Source organism: Lissotriton vulgaris, chromosome 1_1, assembly GCF_964263255.1.
Source record: "Lissotriton vulgaris chromosome 1_1, aLisVul1.2, whole genome shotgun sequence".
NCBI classification, from domain to species: Eukaryota; Metazoa; Chordata; class Amphibia; order Caudata; family Salamandridae; genus Lissotriton; species Lissotriton vulgaris.
In genome coordinates, this window is record NC_141685.1 from 1,660,011,666 (window position 1) to 1,660,031,851 (window position 20,186).

Here is a 20,186-nt window from a genome sequence, read left to right on the forward strand (position 1 = left end):
GCGCCCCTTTATGTCGTAAAGTCTCAGGGCGTAGGGGGGGCTCAGGGGAGACATCCGTCCGGTAAGCTGGGCCCCCTACACAATGTTTACATCTCCAAGGGCGGTGACAGCCGGTAGCTAGGCTGTCGGGGTGCGGGGCCGGGGGAGTCACTCTTTCTAGTAGGCCTGTGGCCACCCTCGCACGCACATGCGCATCAGGGTGTAAGTGTGCAGAATTGCAGCCCCCGTTATGAAGTTAAGGCTCATGGTGTTGGGGTAGCCCGGGGAAAATATACGTCCGATAAGCTGTACCCCCTACGCAGGCCTACTTCAGTTCAGTCTGTCGTTTTAGTTGAATATGGGGCTGCTAGTCATTGACCTTGCCGTAAGCTCTAGCTGGGACACGCAGAAAGTAATGTATATCCATGTTCAGATTACGATAGGAATATTGATGTATTAGAACATGTTAAGGATAGCCATGTAACCTCGTGTATCCATCAAGGTACTCGGACTTTCTGCGTAATTGTACATAATGTAAATAATATCAAGGTTTTAATTATGTAATAAATACGGCCGGGGGTTACACCCCCTAATCCAAAAACATTGTGGTCTGAAATGCTTGCCTTGGAGGAGGAAGGGAGTCCTCATCCCAAGGGCGGTCTTGGGTATAAAGGAAAGGGGATTTAGGCGGTACCAGACCATATGTGTACAACTCAACCTTTCCCATATCAAAACATCAGATTGGTGAAATGTTTAAATGGTACCCTTAAACTCACACTTCGGAAGATGCTTGAAGGAGAATAAATAAATTGGGATTTACTTCTTCCCCTATCCCTTTTTTTCAATCAAGGACAAGTCCAAAGCAGTCTAGGATGTTCTTCTTTTGAATTGCTGACTGGATGACAACCCAGATCTTTACTCGAAATGACAAAGGAGGCCTAGGAGAAAGACACAGGAACAAAAACCCAGGATTTTTTAGAATATGCCCAACAACGGAGTTCCAGGATTGGTAAATTAGGGGATTGGCACATACCCAACTAGAGAAAAGTCAGAATATACAAAATAATTTTTATGATAGAGGTAAGACGTGAGGGTAATATCCGATAAATGATTGGATTCTTGTCCTCCTCCTCCTCCTCTAGGGGACAAAACCTTTACATCACACTATCTTTACATAGCAGTCATTAAATTGCAGCATCTTTTACATCACATGTCATTACAGTGCAGGCATTATATTGCATGTCACTGCAACGCATGCCGTTACAATGCATAGTACCCTTACACTATCCGACACTTACCCTACTGCTGCACTCACTGTAGTTAGAATAGTAATTTTTACCCCTACACTATACATCACTTACCCTACTGTTGCACTCACTGGATTTAGAATAGTAATTTTTACCCCTGCACTATCCAACACTTACCCTACTGTTGCTCTCACTGAAGTTAGAATCGTAAATATTACCCCTATAATATCCAACACTTACCTTAAATGCAATGTAATGGTGTGCATTGTAATTGTATGCGTTGTAAAGGTATAATGTGATGTAATGGAATGCGTTGTAAAGGTAGTTTCTGAAAATGCGTTGTAAAGGATGATGCGATGTAAAAAATGTGTTGTAAAGGCATGCATTGTAAATGTATGCGTTGCAACATCATACATTCCTCCTCTAGTCTCGTAAACAAAGAAAAACATAATGGAAGTGTCCCTAATCAATTGTGGCACAACTAGGGACGACAACGTACAAACTAGAAATTACTCCTGCCAACCATCAAATCTACCACATAAATCAGTTAAAAAAATTATTTAGGTAAGCCACCCTGCAAGATACATTTAATTCTATGAGGGATCGCTCCAAGAAGCACTACTGAAGAATTAGTTATCAACAATGAATTAAAAAAGGAACAAAGGTCCTCTCTTTCTGCTCTCTTACACTCGTTTTTAATGATTTTCTAAGACTGCCCCAGTTTGGCCCATTTGACAGAACATGCCATACCCATGGAGAAAGGGCTAGTCGTTAAGCAGAAATCTTATAGAACAAACACACACAGCTAGGAGAGATGATAACAGCAAGGAGATATCCTCCATGTTTTGAATAGGAGTTATTTGCCCCTGCAAAAGCAACTGGTCCTCTCCCATAGTACTTGTTCCCAAACCTGATCCATCTATACGATTTTGTTTTGATTTCAGGGCAGTTAAAAAAGAATTCCAAGTTTGATGCCTACTCCCTTCCCAGGGTAGATAAATGTATACAAAAATTAGGGGAGGCTAAATATATCACCACATTAGGCTTGACAAAGGGCTATTGGCAAGCACCTCTAAAAAGAGAGGACCAGCAAAAAACAGCCTTTTCTACTCCTGACAGACTTTTTGAGTTTACCATCCTATTTTTCAGTCTTCCTGGTGCTTCAGCAACCGTCTAGAGGTTGATGAATAAAGTGTGTTTTTTAGAGCCACATGAGATCTAAACTTTCAACATCTTCAGGTTATATTACAAGAGTTAAGACAGGCCTAGCCACACATACATACAATAACATCTTGTATAGCCTTCAATAAAGTAAAATACCTAGGATATGTATTAGGTAACGGTTTGCTTGAAACCCAAAAAGAAAAGATTTGAGCCATTATGGACACACCACTACCCAAAACCTGAAAGGAAGTCTGGGCTTTTCTAGGGCTTCTAGGCTATTATAGAAGATTAATTCCCCAATATTCTGAAATAGGAGCTTGATAAGATTAATGCCCCAATATTCTGAAATGGGAGCTTGAGAAGATTCATTCCCCAGTATTCTGAAATGGAAGCTCCGCTTACTGATTTATTTTAGAAAAACGTTTCTAATCAGGACCTCCAGAATCCACTCCAGAAGGCTAGATAGGCTTTTTAGGGATTGAAAAAACTATCACATCCAGTCCCATTCTCAATTCCCCTGATTTGTCTAGATTGTTCATTCTTCAAACTGATATTTTAGATGTTGGTGTTAGGGCTGTTTTTTCACAGGTCAAAAATGAAGGACTGGAGGTACCCATCCTGTTTGTGAGTCGTAAGCTCTTTCCCCGTGAAAAGAAATACCCCATGATTGGAAAGGAGTGCCTTCCTATTGAGGGCTGTCAAAAATCTGCAACAATATTTGGAAGGTGCTCCTTTCCTTCTGTATAACAACTATGCTCCCTTGACATGGATGGGCAGTAATACAGCTAATAACCATAGGGTGGTTTTTGTCACTACAACCCTTCTGCTTCAAGGTCTGTCATCAAAAAGGGAGAGACAATGGTAATGCTGACTTTTTGTCTCGCTTACCCCCTTTCCTGAGCGGGAAAATCTTAGACGGGGGACGTGTCAGGCAGATCCCTTATGCGACCTATGAGACGACAACATACCTTGGCATGTCGTCTTGGATGAGTCCTCACAGGATCCTTCCTCTTTGTCTCCACAGTCTCTAGACAAACTTCAGAGATGAACAGGCAGGTCAGTCTCTCTTTCCAGGCACGCGAATGGAGAGGATCACATGGGAAAAATAGTGCCAATGGAAGAAGAGCGTGGCCCCTTTAAGCACTATGGCATGGATTCAAGAGGAAGAAACCAAGAAGAACAGTGCACTAGAAAACCAACGGAGAAGGAACCCCAAGCACCGGAGAAGAGACCCAAGCTAAGACCCACTTGGTTCATGCATTGCGAAGTCATTAGTAGCTCCACTCTCACAGAGTCAACAAGCCATTGCCATTTTGTGCCAAAGGTGACTTGGATCGACTATGAGGAGCAACCTGAAGACGCCAAGGAAGCTGCCGAATCAGCCCACTTTGGGAGGGAGATGGAACACTGCAGTGAAGTCCCCGGCACACCTAAAGTCCTGCCATGTTTCTGAGGAAACATGGCTAAACCAGGTACGCAACAGGTATGCAGCAACATACTGGGAAAAAGAGAGGCGGGAGGGTCTTAAGGGAAAGGCTAAGAATACTGGCTTTTCTTTACTATTCTTTTCTGTTCTGCACAAATTGGTTGAGAGAGAACTTCTGGTCTAAATTTGCTCAGCATCACAAAAATAGTATCGAAATCACAATATTGAAGTGCTAATCCTATGAAATATAATATCAGAAACTTGATTTCTATTTTCTTTCTATTTTTGTAGTTAAAAACCCCATGGGTGCTGATAACGGTTACAGGGACGTACTCACAAATTACCCTTCCCTCCTGTTTTCTGACATCTCAGGAAAAAGAGGATGTGAAAGGACTTACCCCAGGCTTTTTTTTTGGTAGGGGGTGGATCCCTGCCGGGAGGCTGGATCTCACAAGTGTCTAGAACAAGGAAACAAGACGAAGAGAAGATTAAAAGAATTATTTAACTTTGTGAATAAACACGTTATTTGAACCCTAAACTGTCAGAGTCTATTTCCAACCTAAAACTTAGAAGTGGTGTAGAATGCTGGTGAATTAATCATTGATAAAACTGGAGAATATTGTTCAACAATTAATACCAGTGGTATTAACTGTTGAATAATATGCTCCAGTTTTATACCAGGCCAGTGCAAATTGAAATGGGCTCTACTGAGACGAATGACCTCTGCAAAAGAAGACGGACATTTTCAAAGATTCCATGAAGGCCCAGGTGGAAAGTCTGCATGAAGTAGCAGAAGAGCAGTCTCAGATGAGCTCCAGCCTTTCAGGTTCCGGTATGCGTTCTGTGGGTCCTCATGTCGCTTTGCAAAAATATGAACCTGAGGAAGATCCAGGGGCTTTCCTGTTGAACTTTGAACACTGAGCAAAGGCCTGTGCCTGGCCACAAGAAAAACTGCCTTTTTTCTTGGCTACCTTGTTAATTGTCATGGGCTGCAGCACTGGCATTTACTCTAGAAACTAGTCTTAACGCCACAAGGAAATGATCTGTTGTTTACTATAACATGCACCTCTGTATATTTGCTTGTGCACCTCTGGATAATGTGTTACCTATATACAAAAACGTTGACCTTTGTTTATTTTGTCTATTTCGTTTATTTTTCATGGTTACATACCATAAGCTTTACCATTACACACGCCTTTTCATATTTCTCCCCGCATCTCGTGTATGCCTTAAAAACAACAGGTGTGCGTGCCTTATAAACTCTTTGATTAAGCGTGCACACAAACAGCTGCCAAGGGCCGGAAAGTGCACATGTGTCTGACTGCGGTAGCAAGTATTTAAGGAAAAGCGCCCTAGAAATCAGCGCTTAGCCTGGTTTGGAATTCTATAGCACTCACCTGTCTCCGGTCCTGTGCTGCATTCTTCCCCGCCGCTCTTCACGTCTGGCCTCTGCATCTGCGGAGCTCTTTCTCCGTCTTCAACGCTGGCCATGTCCTCTACCGGATAACCTGGAAAAGAAGGACAGAGGATTACATTCCTCTCCGATTTTCATGATTGAGACGCGCTCCTGCAGCAAGACTCCGCCGAGCAACCTTGGATCACGGTAACAAAGAACTAGCTTCTGTTACTTGCATTCATGCATTGTTTTCTTTTCTTTTAATTCTATGACTATGATTAGAGGGCCATATGTATCAAGCAAGTTAGCATTCGCAAAGGCCGAAATTCGCAGAATTTCGGCCAATGCGAATGCTAATTTGGGAAATGGAAAGTATGAAACATTTTCGCAGCAAAATAAGGAATCGCAAAATTTGCCATTCCTTTTTTTGCGATTGCACTTAAGGAATCGCAAATTTAGCGATTCTTTAAATGCAATATATCAAATAAAAATTATGCAAATATGCCCATAAGGATTTGCAAATTACCACCAACTTCTAGTTGGTGGTAAGTTGCGAATTCTTTTGAAAAAGCTATTTATTTAAAATTCAAAAGTGGCATATGACGCTCATACATGTCCTTAGGGCATGTATGTGCGCCATATGCCCACACATGTCATTTTCAGGGGTGCAGCAGGGTGCTCTTGTGACACCCCTGCACCTTTGAAAATATTCGCAATTTGCGTTTAGCAAATTGCTAATCGCAAATATCCCCTTCATTCCTATGGGCCTCCTGGCCCATAGAAATGTATGGGAAAATTGTGATTAGCAATTCGCTAATTGCAATTTAGGAATGTGAAGGAATCGCTAAAAATAAGCGATTTCCTACATACATACCGTTTTGCGATTTCTAAATAGCGATTCCTTAAAATTCGCTATTTAGAAATCGCAAATGGTGAGGATGATACATATGGCCCAGAATGAGGAAGGCGGTAAAGGGCTTAGGGCCACGTTTTTAGAAGTGGCTAATTTTTGTTCTAACAATTCTGTATGTCTCTGCCTGGTTGTGGATTGACTGTCTGGAGATAGGATCTGGGAAATGTCTTGACTCAGGGGAGGAAGTCAGACAGCAACAGGCTGACCTGCATCTGGAGTGTAGGGTGGGGGAGTAGCCCCTGGAGGTGAAGAGTCTTGGGCTGCTGCCATAAAACTCTGGCTCCATCTCCTGCTGAGTAATTTAGGATCCAGACCCCCACTCATCAAAGGAAGAAGGTGTCACTGGCAGGTAGACAACCAGAACTGGTTTTGACAGGGTTCAGTGCCCCCCTGAACACAAAGACTACAAAGACATTTAGGGGTATAACGATGAGAGCTGAAACCCCTGAACATTGAACAGATCATTGCTGAAAAGGATTGAAAACTACTTCTTGGTCAAGAGGAACCTTTGCCAAAGGAAGAACAGCTGAAGAGACTGAGGAGAAGGACTGACCCCTGCTGTGTGTTCTGGGGCTGGCCTGCCTTTTGCTGATCTAACTAAGGAGAGGCTAATGGACCTTGCTGTGTGCTGTGTTCTGAAGTAACTTGTCCCAAAGGGCCCTAGAAGAGCTGGCTCCCTATTGTGTAAACTCAGGAACATAAAAGTTTCCAAGTGTGTCTCAGCAACACTGTGTACGTGTGCTTTTTACAACCCGAGACCTTCGTGAGAACTGCCCTGAGATCGTGTGCACCCGGAGACCAAGAGAGTCTCAGTGATGCTGTGTGTGTGTGCTTCTTGCAGCCTGAGACCTTCGTAGGAATTGCCCTGTGATTGTAGGCACCCGGAGCTCAAGTGAGTCTGAGCGACAAAGTGTGTGTGTGCCCTGTTGCGGCCTGAGACCTTTGTGAGGATTGTTCTGTGATCGTGTGCACCCGGAGTCCAAGTGAGTCTCAGCGACGCTGTGTGCGCGTGCTTCGTACAACCCGAGACTTTTGCGAGGATTGCCCTGTGATCGCGTGCACCCGGAGTCCAAGTGAGTCTCAGCGACGCTGTGTGCGTGTGCCCTGTTGCAGCCTGAGACCTTCATGAGAAATTGCTCCATGGCTGAGCGTCCCGGAGCAGTCTTGTTCTCTGCTTAGATCAACAGCCTGACCAGAAGTGCTTTGATCGTCATTGCCATTGGCCCAGACCGGCATCCCCAGAGGGGCTGTGGAGAATTCAATGCCACTGGCCCGAGCCTGCCTTTGCCAAAGAGCGATCTCGAACCATCACCGTCGGGGGTCCGAGTTCCACTGCCAAAGATCAACGAAGTAGCATTGATGCTCGAGCAGTGAGGAGAGGAGAGTAAGATCTTAGCCCCCCAGGTAATTCTCAGCGAGCCTATGTGTGTCGCCGCCTGGGGCGGGGTGCGGGCAATGAGAGAAACGCTCTCAGCTTTTCCCCTGTTTGGCAGTGCGAGCCTCAGCTCAAGTTCGTAGCACGGTCCATACTTGCCAAGGAGTGGCTGTACCGGGGCTGGAGTATGGAGCTGTACTTTGTTTTCCATCATAACAGTGTTGGGGGCATATTCTGGCAGTCAGTAAGAGTGGCAAAGAGTCCGTCCAGAGCCCCACGATCGGTGCCGGAGTACATTATTTTTGCATTATGAACTACTTGATTGTTGCATTACGTATTGCATTTACGAACTGCCTGATTGTTGCATTACAAATTGAAATTTTTCGGCTTTACGAACTGCATAGTGTTGTATTTTGAGTGCATTGGATCATTGAGAATTGCTCAATAATACTGCAAGAACCTACAAGGGCTTGCTAGCCTAATAACCAGCCAGGTGAAATATTACAAATACGCATATGTTGAATTTTTATTGTGCGGTCTCATCGTATAACTTTTTTATAAACATATCGTTGTTTTTCATGAAACTCGTGTGGAGTCCATTTGTGGTGTTATCACTAGGTTACTGAGAGCGTGGTTGCAAATACTTTACACATTTGCCTTGGAGATAGGCTTGGCTGCTCACGTCAAGCTACAGAGGGGGTGAGCAGGGGCTATCTGAGAAGGTGTCCTTCCTCTCCCTGACTTAGAAGCAAGGGTCCCTATTTGGACTAAGGTCCCTACCTCAGCCATCTAGAGACCCCCAGTTCTAGCAAAGGCAATCATCCTGGATCACTTAGGATTGGACGCTGAATGTTACCGAGTGAAATTTTGGAAGGAAAGAGGAGCCCCTTGAGTAAAATCCCCAAACAATTTTTTTTTTAAATTAAAGTTGGCTACAGACAAATCGCTCAAACATCAAGAGAAAATGAAAAAGGAGATTATGAATCCAATATACATAGGCCAGTACTTAGAAACCCTCTCTTCAGCTACCCAGAAATGGTTGTGGCAAAATACCAGCTTGTTCATTGAGCAGGCCTTAGAAATTGCCACAACATATCACCCTAGGTTCTCACCTTGGGAACAGGAGAAGAACCTTAAAGGCACTGCATTAGGTCTGGAAAAGCCAGATAGGAGACCTATTAGAGGTCATATCAAGAGTGTTAAGTCGAAAACTATGAAGTTGGATCTACCCACCTATGAGGGACACCAACGCTTTGACTGTGGGGAATGGGGACATATAGTCCATCAATGTTCAAATTTGAAACCTTCCGAGGAACCTGGGACATTAGCTGTGTACCCCTTTTCATACTTTATACTCTGGAGTTTCATCATTGCTTCCATGTAAGTCTTTTGAATAATATTCAATGAGTAACAAGTCCAACCTTACTAGGTTCAGGTTACCTGCAGGCAATAATACAAAGCAAGTTAGTACAATCCTCTCAAATCCTTCCCAATAAGGTAGTAAATATCCGATGTGTCCATGGAGATGTAAAAACATATCCTGTAGCCCACATCACTGTGGCCACCCAAATAGGGGAGATGATAAGTGTGGATGTAGGGGTTTTTAGTCCAAAAGAATTTAGAGACCAAATCCTTTTTTTCTCTCACTCCCACATGGTGGCTGGCCATACAGGGCACCAAAAAACCTCTCGAATGGTCCTGAGATATTTTTATTGGCCTGGTATTCATACAGATATAAAACAGTATTGTCAGATATGCCAGCGTAAAAATTCATATAAACTCCCACAATACCTCTAAAACATCTACCCATAGTTGGCAAACCTTTTGAACGCATTGGAATGGACTTGATTGTTCCCTCAAAAAAATCTAGTAGTGGCAATTCATTAGTACTTGTAATACTTGATTACAGCACAAAGTATCCTGTGGCTATTCCCCTGAAAGTTGCCACTGCCAACAATATAGCCGAAGTCCTGATTAAAGTATTCTTTGGAGTAGGATTTCCTAAGGCAATACCTACTGATCAAGGAACCCTTTTTTCTCCAGACTAATGAAAGAATTGTGTACAACTCTTACCTTTCCAACATCAAAATATCTGTGTACCACCCACAAACTGATGGATTGATTGAACGTTACAATGGTACCCGTAAACTCACACTTTGGAAGATGCTTGTAGGAGAAGGAAAAAATTGGGATTTACTTGTTCCCCTTGCACTTTTCCTCATTTGTAGACAAGTCCAAAGCAGCCTGCGATGTTCTTCTTTTGAATTGATGTACGGATGACAACCCAGAACTTTACTCAAAACGAGAAAGGAGGCCTGAGAGAAAGCCACCGGTACCAAAGCCCTGGATCTTTGACAATATACCTAACAACTAAAATCTAGGATTTGTAAATGAAGGGGATTGGCACATACCCAACTAGAGAAAAATCAGATCAAACAATAGATGGAGTTAAGAAGTGGAGGGAATATCAGGTAAATAATAGGGTTCTTGTCCTCCTCCTCTCCGCTCGTAAAAAAAAATGAAAACAGAATGGAAGTGTCCCAACCAAATTGTGGCATGACTAGAAAAGTCAACCTACAAACTAGAGTATACTCCTTCCAACCATCAAATCTACCACATGAATCTGTTAAAAAAAGGTTAGTTCAGCCACCCCACAGGATACATTTAATTCAAGGAGGGATTGCTCCAAGTAGCACTATAGAAGAATTTGTCATCTCCGATGAATTAAAAAAAAAACGAAGGTCCTCTCTTTCTTCCCTCTTACACTTCTTTTCTATAATTTTCTCAGGCTCTCCCAGTCATACCATGTGACAGAGCATGCCAGACCCATGGAGAAAGGGGTAGTAATTAAGCAAAATCCTTATGGAATACCCGTAGCTAGGAAAGATGCTATCAGCAAGGAGATAATCCCCATGTTATGAATGGGATTTATTTGCCCACTTCGAAATCAACTGGTCCTCTCCCATAGTACTTGATACCAAATATGATTGACTGATACGATTTTGTATTGATTTCAGGGCAGTTAACACCTCAAACATATTCAGTCTGTATTACAGGATTTATGACAGACCCAAATATACATAAATGTAAAAAAATCTCATATAGCCTTCAATAAAGTAAAATAACTAGAATCTGTATTCGGTAACGGTTTGCTTCAACCCCAAAGAGAGATCATCTGAGCCATTATAGACACACCACTACCCAAAACCTGTAAGGAAGTCTGTTCTTTTCTAGGGCTTCTTGGCTATTATAGAAGATTCATCCCCAGTATTCTGAAATTGCAGCTCCCTTTACTGATTTATTTAAAAACAATTCTAACTAGGACCTCTGCAATCCACCCAAGAAGTCTTGACAGGCTTTTCAGGCATCGAAAAAGGCTATAACATCCAGTACCACTCTCAGTTCTCGTGGTTTGTCTACACAATTCATTCTTCAAACTGACTTTTCTTTCCCAGGTTAATGAAAAAGGACTAGAGGTGCCCATCCTGTTTGTGAGTTGTAACCTATTTCCCAGTGAACAGAAAAGGAGTGCCTTGCCATTAAATGGGCTGTCTAAAAACTGTAATATCATCTGAAAGGGGCTCCTTTCTTTTGGAATAATGACCATATTCACTTGACCTGGATGAGCTGTAATATGGGTTAGCCCTAGGGTGCCTCAGTGGTTTTTGTCACTACAATCTTTTGGCTTTGAAGTCCATCATCGAAAAGGGAGGGACAACGGTAATGCTGACTTTTTGTCTCGCTTACCCCTTTTCCCAGAGCGGGAACATTTTAAAGGGAGGATGTGTCAGGCAGACCCCTTGCATGAGCTATGAGAAGATGACATACTTTGGCATGTCGTCTTAGATGAGTCCTTACAGGATCCCTCTTCTTTGTCCCACAGTCTCTAGACAAACTTTAGAGATGAACATGCATATCCGTCTCTCCTTTCGTGTACAGAGAGGATCACAGGGGTAAAATAGAGCTATTGGAAAAAAGTGCAGCGCCCTTTAAGAACTATGGCATGGACCCAAGAGGGAGAGACCTGGAAGTGCGTTGAAAAACCAAACGAGAAGGAATGCCAAGCACCAGAGATGAGAGGTGAGCCGAGACCAACCTGGTTCCTGCCTCGCAAAGTCAAGAGTAGTGCCACTCTCATGAAAGTCGGCAAGCCCTAGCCATGTAATCCCAAAGGCAATTTAGATCGACTATGAGGAGCGACCCAAAGATGCAGAGGAAGCTTCCGAATCAGTGCCATTTTTGGGGGGATAGAGGCGTGATGCCACAGAGAAGCCCCCTGTAGAGCTTAAAGCCCCACCACATTTGTAGAGAAACGTGGCAAAGCCAGGTATGCTGCTGCATACTGGAAAAAAGAGAGGTGGCAGTGTCTTAAGGAAACGACTAAGAATATCAGCTTTTCTTTACTTTTTTTACTATTCATTTCTGTTTGCACACATTGGTTGAGAGTGAACTTCTGGTCTATCTTTGCTCAGCATCTATTTTCTTTTTCATTTTGGTATTAAAAGCATGGGTGTTGATAACGTTTACCCGGGACGTGTTCACAAATTCCTTACCCCTTGTTTTCTGACTACTCAAGAAATAGAGAATGTGAAAGAACTTACCCCCACCAGGAGGCTGGATCTCACCAGCGTCTAGAAGAAGAAAACAAGACAAAGAGATTAAGAGAATTATTTTACTTTGTGAATAAACATGTTATTTGAATCCTTAACTTTTGTCAGAGTCTATGTCATGTCTAAATCTTGCAAGTGGTGGGGAATGTGGGCAGATGAACCATTGATAAAAATGGAGAATATTGTTCAACAAGTAATACAGGGGAAGCGCAAATTGGAATGGGACCTATAGAGAGAAATGTCCTCTACAAAAGCAGACAGGGACATTTTCAAAGATTCCATAAAAGCCCAGGTGGAACATCGACATAAAGTAGCAGAATACCAGTTTCATATGACCTCCAGCCTTTCAGGTTCCTTTACCACCTCCTCTGTGGGTCCTAATATTGCCTTGTAAAACTATGGCACAGATCCAAGAGGGAGATACCCAGAAGAGCAGTGCATTGGACAACCAATCTCATGGACGGTGGTGCATGAATACCAATGACGTTCTTAATGAAGAAAAAAGACCAAAATGTTAACAGCAATACATGATTATTTTTTTTTCAATCCTGAAAGTTCTACAATGGTTAATTGATGGGATGCATTTAAGGCATATCTCAGAGTGGAGCTGAATTCTATTATGGCTCATAATATTAAATCATTTAACTTGAAAAGGAAAGAATTGGATAAACACATTGCAAAATATGAACATCTTTTTATTAGATCTAATCACAATAAATATAAGATGCAATTTCAAAAAACTTTGTTATGAATTAAATTCTATATTCAGCAACAGGGCAGGCAAACAAATATCTAACAACATAGATACATTTAGTTGAAATGCTAATAAACCTTATATAATAAAGCTCCTCCTCAAGATAGGTTACATATTGATCAATTTTTGGAGAGGAGTGGTCTACCTCAAATTTCTCCATTAGCTCAGAATAAGTTACAGTTATTAATAACTTTAGAGGAAATAAATTTAGCTGAGAGGATGGCATATTTTGGCATGTCGTCTTAAATGAGTCCTTAGAGGATCCTTCTTCTTTGTCCCCACAGTCTCTAGACAAACTTCAGAGATGAACATGCATATCAGTCTCTCCTTCCGTGTACAGAGAGGATCACAGGGGTGAAATAGAGCTATTGGAAAAAAGTGCAGCCCCTTTAAGAACTATGGCATGGACCCAAGAGGGAGAGACCTGGAAGTGCGTTGAAAAACCAAAAGGAGAAGGAATGCCAAGCACCAGAGATGAGAGGTGAGCCGAGACCCACCTAGTTCCTGCCTCGCAAAGTCAAGAGTAGTGCTACTCTCATGAAGTCGGCAAGCCCTAGCCATGTCATGCCAAAGGTAAATTAGATCGACTTTGAGGAGCGACTCAAAGAGGCAGAGGAAGCTTCCGAATCAGTGCTATTTTTGGGGGGATAGTGATGTGATGCCACAGAGAAGCCCCCTGTAGAGCTTAAAGCCCCACCAAATTTGTAGAGAAACATGACGAAGCCAGGTATGCTGCTGCATACTGGAAAAAATAGAGGTGGTAATAAATTAAGGAAACGACTAACAATATCGGCTTTTCATTACTTTGTTGTACTAATCATTTCTGTTCTGCACACATTGGTTGAGCGTGAACTTCTGGTCTATCTTTGCTCAGCATCTATTTTCTTTTTAATTTTGATATTAAATGCATGGGTGTTGATAACGTTTACCCGGGACGTGTTCACAAATTCCTTACCCCTTGTTTTCTGACTACTCAAGAAATAGAGGATGTGAAAGAACTTACCCCCGCCAAGAGGCTGGATCTCACCAGCGTCTAGAAGAAGGAAACAAGACAAAGAGATTAAGAGAATTATTTTACTTTGCGAATAAACATGTTATTTGAAGCCTTAACTTTTGTCAGAGTCTATGTCATGTCTAAATCTTGCAAGTGGTGGAGAATGTGGGCAGATGAACCATTGATAAACATGGAGAATATTGTTCAACAAGTAATACAGGGGAAGTGCAAATTGGAATGGGACCTAGAGAGAGAAATGTCCTCTACAAAAGCAGACAGGGACATTTTCAAAGATTCCATGAAAGCCCAGGTGGAACATCGACATAAAGTAGCAGAAGACCAGTTTCAGATGACCTCCAGCCTTTCAGGTTCCTTTACCACCTCCTCTGTGGGTCCTAATATTGCCTTGTAAATCTATGGCACAGATCCAAGAGGGAGATACCCAGAAGACTAGTGCATTGGACAACCAATCTCATGGACGGTGGTGCATGAATACCAATGTCATTCTTAATGAAGAAAAAACACCAAAAATGCTAACAGCAATACATGATTATTTTTTTTTCAATCCTGAACGTTCTACCTCAATGGTTAATCGATGGGATGCATTTAAGGCATATCTCAGAGTGGAGTTGAATTCTATTAAAGCTCATAATATTAAATAATTTAACTTGAGAAGGAAAGAATGGGATAAACACATTGCAAAATATGAACATATTTTTATTAGATCTAATCACAATAAATATAAGATGCAATTTCAAAAAACTTTGTTATGAATTAAATTCTATATTGAGCAACAGGGCAGGCAAACAAATATCTAACAACATATATACATTTAGTTGAAATGCTAATAAATCTGGAAGATTTTTGGCAAATTATCTTCGTATCAAGAAAGATAAAAATCAAATTAATACCATTCAGAGTTCATATGGTCAAATGGCTCAAGATCCAATAAAGAAATATTTAATGAAATAATGAACTATTATTCAACCTTATATAATAAAGCTCCTCCTCAAGATAGGTTACATATTGATCAATTTTTGAAGAGGACTGGTCTACCTCAAATTTCTCCATTAGCTCAGAATAAGTTACAGTTATTAATAACTTTAGAGGAAATACATTTAGCTATTACATCTCTTAAACTACATAAATCTCCAGGTCCAGATGGCATTCCTGCTGAATTTTATAAATAATTTTCACCTCACCTTTTATCTCATTTACTCAATCTATTTACTTACTTCAGTAATTCAGGATTAACTTCTGAGTCCTTTACTGAATCTTTGATGATTGTCCTTCCAAAACCTAATAAAGATCCCGCTATTATTTCAAATTGCTGCCCCATTTTTTTAATTATTCAAGATTGTAAATATTATGCAACGATCCTTGCAACTAGGTTGCTTACTGTGTTGTCTAACATTGTGCACATTGATCAATCTGGTTTAATGAAAAATAGACATTGGTTGAACCTTTACTTATTGCTATTAGAAATTCTTCAGATATTGAGGATCTCACTACTAAAGTGTCAGCCTACGCTGAGGATGTTCTCCTATATATTGGTGATCCTGAATCTTCTATTCCCTCATTGCTGGACTTACTCATTACTTACTCATATATTTCAGAATATACAGTAAATATTAATATGACAGAATTTGTTCCTTTAAATGTCCATTGTACTCCTGATATGCTTCTGAAAAAAGAAATTGTTTGGCAAAAAGATAAACTTAAATATCTTGGCATACTTTTTTTCTACTCCATAGCATAATCAATGTCTTTAAATTGTGACTCTATACTAAATCATATTAAAGAGAAAATTCAAAAAATCTACTTCCAAAATAGCTGTTAATAAATAATAATAATAGCAAACCTTTAGATTTTTTGATTACCGCAGCTTTAAAATCAATTACTACCAATTGGAAAAATGCCTCATTATTATCAAGTCATGCATGGTGTGATTGGGTTATTTTTTACCTGAAAAGAAACAAACTTGACTTTATCAGGCATCATCCACAATACTTATAATGATTAACTATTCTGGAAACCAGTTCATAACTATATTTTATATATTTACATAGGTTCTACTGTTGTGTGTTTATCTAGGAACCATAGTCAATATTACCACTTTATGCCCTTACATGACTATAATCGATAATATCCATATAACGGCATAAGGATCAGATCCATATTTTAGTAAATCGCCCTTGCAGTCCAAAGCACGGCAAAAGCCACTTCCTTAGATTCCTAGAAAGCACAACGAGTTCTTTCGACATACCAAACCTCTAGCAACCTGGGAAATCCCCGTTAGCTTTGTTTTGATTTCGTCCTAGAACTCCTGCGAGGCACTGTAAGAACGGCCAGTTCTTAGTGACATCTTTATTGACGTCTTATGTCCAACCTTACGTCAAACCAGGCACCTTTCAGGTATAAATATGCCAACGTTGCCTTAAGCAAACACACAGTGGTGAAATCTGGAGCAGAGCAACTGTCGACTTGCAGAAAGCCCAGCAGATGCGAGAAGCCCACGGACGCTGCCCCTCCTCTTTGACACACTGAGAAAGACGCTGTCTTTTCTCCTGCCGAGAAAATCCAGCTCTGGCGGTTCCAGCCTACCCTTGCGGGTGACTGGGATATCGAGTCCTGAGAGAGAGATACCAGACCTTCTACATTCTATTCCCAGGGTACAGTGCTGACTAACCCCTTAGAGAGAATTCTTGGATCAGATTCTTGGCAAAACCAACTTAACTTAAACTGCTACTTACTTACTCCCTCCCATGTATTAGGCTTAGGTCAGGGACACCGGGGTAGGCGTAGTTAGAAGCATCAGTTGAGTACGTTAGCCAATGTATATATAAATGTATATATTGTATATATTTTATTCATTTTAAGTATATTATGGCTAAGAAACCATATCAATGCTTTTACAGTATTATTTCATAATACTCCTTTGACTGTACATATTTTACTTCATATTAAGTATTGCAATTGTGGCAATCCATTTCTCTTGCATAAGAAGGAAGACTGTTCAAATAATAATACCTTTTATTGAAAACGCCCGTCTCTCTCTTCTCTGCACTCTAGTGAAACTAAGAACGCACGTCTGACTGAGTGAAATAATTGTCTATTGTTTTCACACAACTCTAGAGATTTACTCTTATTCTGGGGGAGCAAAGTTGTCATGTTTATGCGGTTGTCGGAAGCTGAATCCCTTCTTGTCTGAGCCAGGGAAGCTGATCCCTTCCTATTCAGTCAAGAAAGTTTCCATTGACCTTTACGCTAGCTGGCGCAAACCTAAATTAAGTCTAACATAGTCAGTAGAGACCTAGAAGACTTCAGTCCTACGTCTACACTGCTGTTTATGTTATTCCAATGCGCAGGGCCTATAGGGAAAATAGGAACTACACTACATGGCGCCCAACGTTTGGTAAGGCGATAAAACTAACGCAAGACGTTAGAGTAACTCAGTCGTGCTTTTTCACACAGACCCTTTTTCCAGTAAATACTCCAATAGACGTCTGGAGTGGGTAAAAGGTTAAAATCCGCTGGAACTTAGTAGGAAGAGATTCCTATGTAGAGTTTCTGGTATAGTCAAAGTTGAAGGATACAGTGTTCCAAAATATTGTGCACCTAATCATTTGTCTCCTTGAAACATGATCTGCAACAAAAAACCTTTCTGACAGTAAAATGCCAGACAGTGAAGATGAAAGGGAAGCAGCTAGATTAGCAGCCCAACTAATGGAGGATGACACGAGTCTCCTACAGAAAGACCGGAATGCTATCCTCATTCCGGTCAACATAAGAAAAACTATAACTTTAAAACTTATAGAAAACGGACTGACAGCACGAGGTGGTACAGTAATTTTCGTGATAGAGGCACACGAATATCGGCAGACAGAGGTATTCTATTCGTGCATAAACTTTCCAGCGGCAAACGCTAAAACACACAAATTCCACTATTACAAAATAGAGGAACCACCGGATCAATACGCTCCTTTCGAGGAGATTGAAATCCCATTAAAATACCAAGAGCACCTGCTCTGGTTTAAAGGCGCCCTAAAACATAATGATCACATCACCAGGCTCGGTCCACTAGGTAGACCAGGAGCAACATGGCCGGTCCTAGCCAGCTACACACCACATCCAGACATCAAAAAAACTGTCAAGCAAAGAACTCTCAGTTAAAATAAAAGAATTAACAAAAGCATATAGAGAGTTAGTTCAATTGGCAATGGAAGACATAACTTACCTCCAAAAATTGAAGGAGACAGATATAACAGATCAACCAATTGAACTTGCCAGAATCATAGAAAAATCCTATGAAGAACTAGGTAGAGATAGTTTGGGAGGTAAACCAGTAAAACCCCAACTACTTGAAAATCCTGAAAAAATATTTATTAAAAATAATCAAAACACTCCAAAATAGAGCTGGGATGGAAATAAACAATCCACTCCCAAAGAAAAAAGATTCCAGTCCAGAGGAAGGTCTCCTCGGCGGAGGGAAAGAACTCCGAACCAAGAACACCAGTCTCCGCAAAGGGAGCCCTCTGAGAAAAGATACAACCTTAGAAATAGGGATAATTTGAAAAAACCTGATAGATATCAAAGTAATGATACATGTCCCTCTCGATCTTTTTCGCAGAAATCAGAAAGAAGAGGACGGTCAGAACAAAGGGAAGAGCACGCCAAGTCCAAAGACAAGGAACCTGCTCAAAGTAAAAAATTACAATTTCCAAGAAAGAAGGTAGCCAGTATTAGAGAAATCGAACATGCTGAGAATACTGAGGACACAGCTGAAAAACGGAGAGTGGGCACCGACAATGCTAGACAGCGGAGCAGAAATCAGCATAGCTCGCAAGATCCTGATGAATCATCTGGAGACAGTGAACACAAATGAATACATTCAAGTGGAAACTGCAGATACCAGAGTTAGCGAACCTCATATAAAATATACGAAATAACACTGCGTATAGAGGGAGATAAGACTAGGAAAAAAAGGGGTCTGTTTTGGGATAACCTCTCAAAAGGCTGTGACATCTTATTAGCTGAAAAAGACTGGCCACCAGAGTTTGTCAGGGAGTGCCCTCATGGCGAAGAAATGATTATGCCTGCCTTCTCAAATCATATTCCAATTCATAGAAAATATATATATGCTAGAAAATGGGCAGTAGCTCAAGCACCTGCATTATATAAGAATCATATAGGATGGGATGAGGACTCTCCTCCTCACAAAATCCAGTTATAATGTCAACCAACTGCACAAAGGCAGTACCCAATTAAGCAAGAAGCTAAAAAACAGGTCAGGGAGATTTTAGATCAACTTGAATACCAAGGGGTGATTGAAACATGCACCTCTCAAATGAACAATCCTTTGTTTCCTGTCTCCAAACCAGACAATTCATATCGTCTAGTCTTGGACTACAGACACCTTAACTCGTGTTGCAAAACATTTGCGGTACAAAACTCGCACAGTGCGGCTCTGATGAATAACATAGTTCGCAAAAAATACAAAACAACATTAGACATTTCTAATGGATTCTTTTGTCAAAATATAGCACTGGAAAGCAGGTATTTAACCGCTTTTTCAATAATGGGGTCACAGAAAAATTTCTGTAGGCTCCCACAAGGATTCAAGAACAGCCCAGGATTATTCTCAGCCAGAGTAACAGAGTTACTACAAATGTATGATGATGAGGCATTATCTTATGTCGATGACATCTATCTTACAGACAACGACTTGGATACTCACTTGAAAAGAGTGAACACCATAATACTTGGTTTCGCAGCAGAGGGTTACAAATTCAACTTTAAAAAGTCACGAATTGCCCATCTGACGGTCTTGTTCTTAGGATACAAATTATCAAGTGAAGGCAAAAGCCTAGCAGACAACTTTTTAGAGAAGTGTGCTGTACTCCAAGCACCAAAAATGCTGAAGAACTTACAATCTGTACTAGGCTTCCTGAATTTCGGAAGAACTTACATTCTAAATTATGCAGAGAGGGTTAAACCTCTCTACAAATTAATAAAACCTGATTTCAAACCAATACATTGGACTCAGACACACACAGAAATTTTAAGATCACTGCAAACAGACATGTTAGCTAAAACAAAATTAGAAACACGTGACAATACACGCAATCTAGTAATCCGAGTCATCCCAGGTAGATGCGGATTCACATACCTGACCTCTAATGAGGGAGAAACGGTACCATTAGCATATAAATCACATTTGTACATAAAAACAGAAAAAACATTCAGTCTTAAAGAAAATACTGTGAAGGGGGTACAAACTGCGATAGCAAAAGAAAGAGCCCTAGCCCAAGGCAAAAGGATAACTGTT

General features: G+C 41.1%; 1 protein-coding gene across 1 annotated transcript in view; it reads right to left on the bottom strand.

Annotated features, from left to right (window-relative positions):
• LOC147750997 (protein NLRC5-like) overlaps positions 1-20,186 on the bottom strand; it is a 721,414-nt gene that overhangs the window by 316,363 nt on the left and 384,865 nt on the right. The window contains exons 5-7 of the mRNA XM_086918889.1: positions 13,868-13,897; positions 12,102-12,131; positions 5,214-5,324 (exon numbers count right to left, since the gene is read on the bottom strand). Coding sequence (XP_086775015.1) covers positions 5,214-5,324; positions 12,102-12,131; positions 13,868-13,897 — 171 coding nt within the window. The remainder of the gene's footprint in view (positions 1-5,213; positions 5,325-12,101; positions 12,132-13,867; positions 13,898-20,186) is intronic.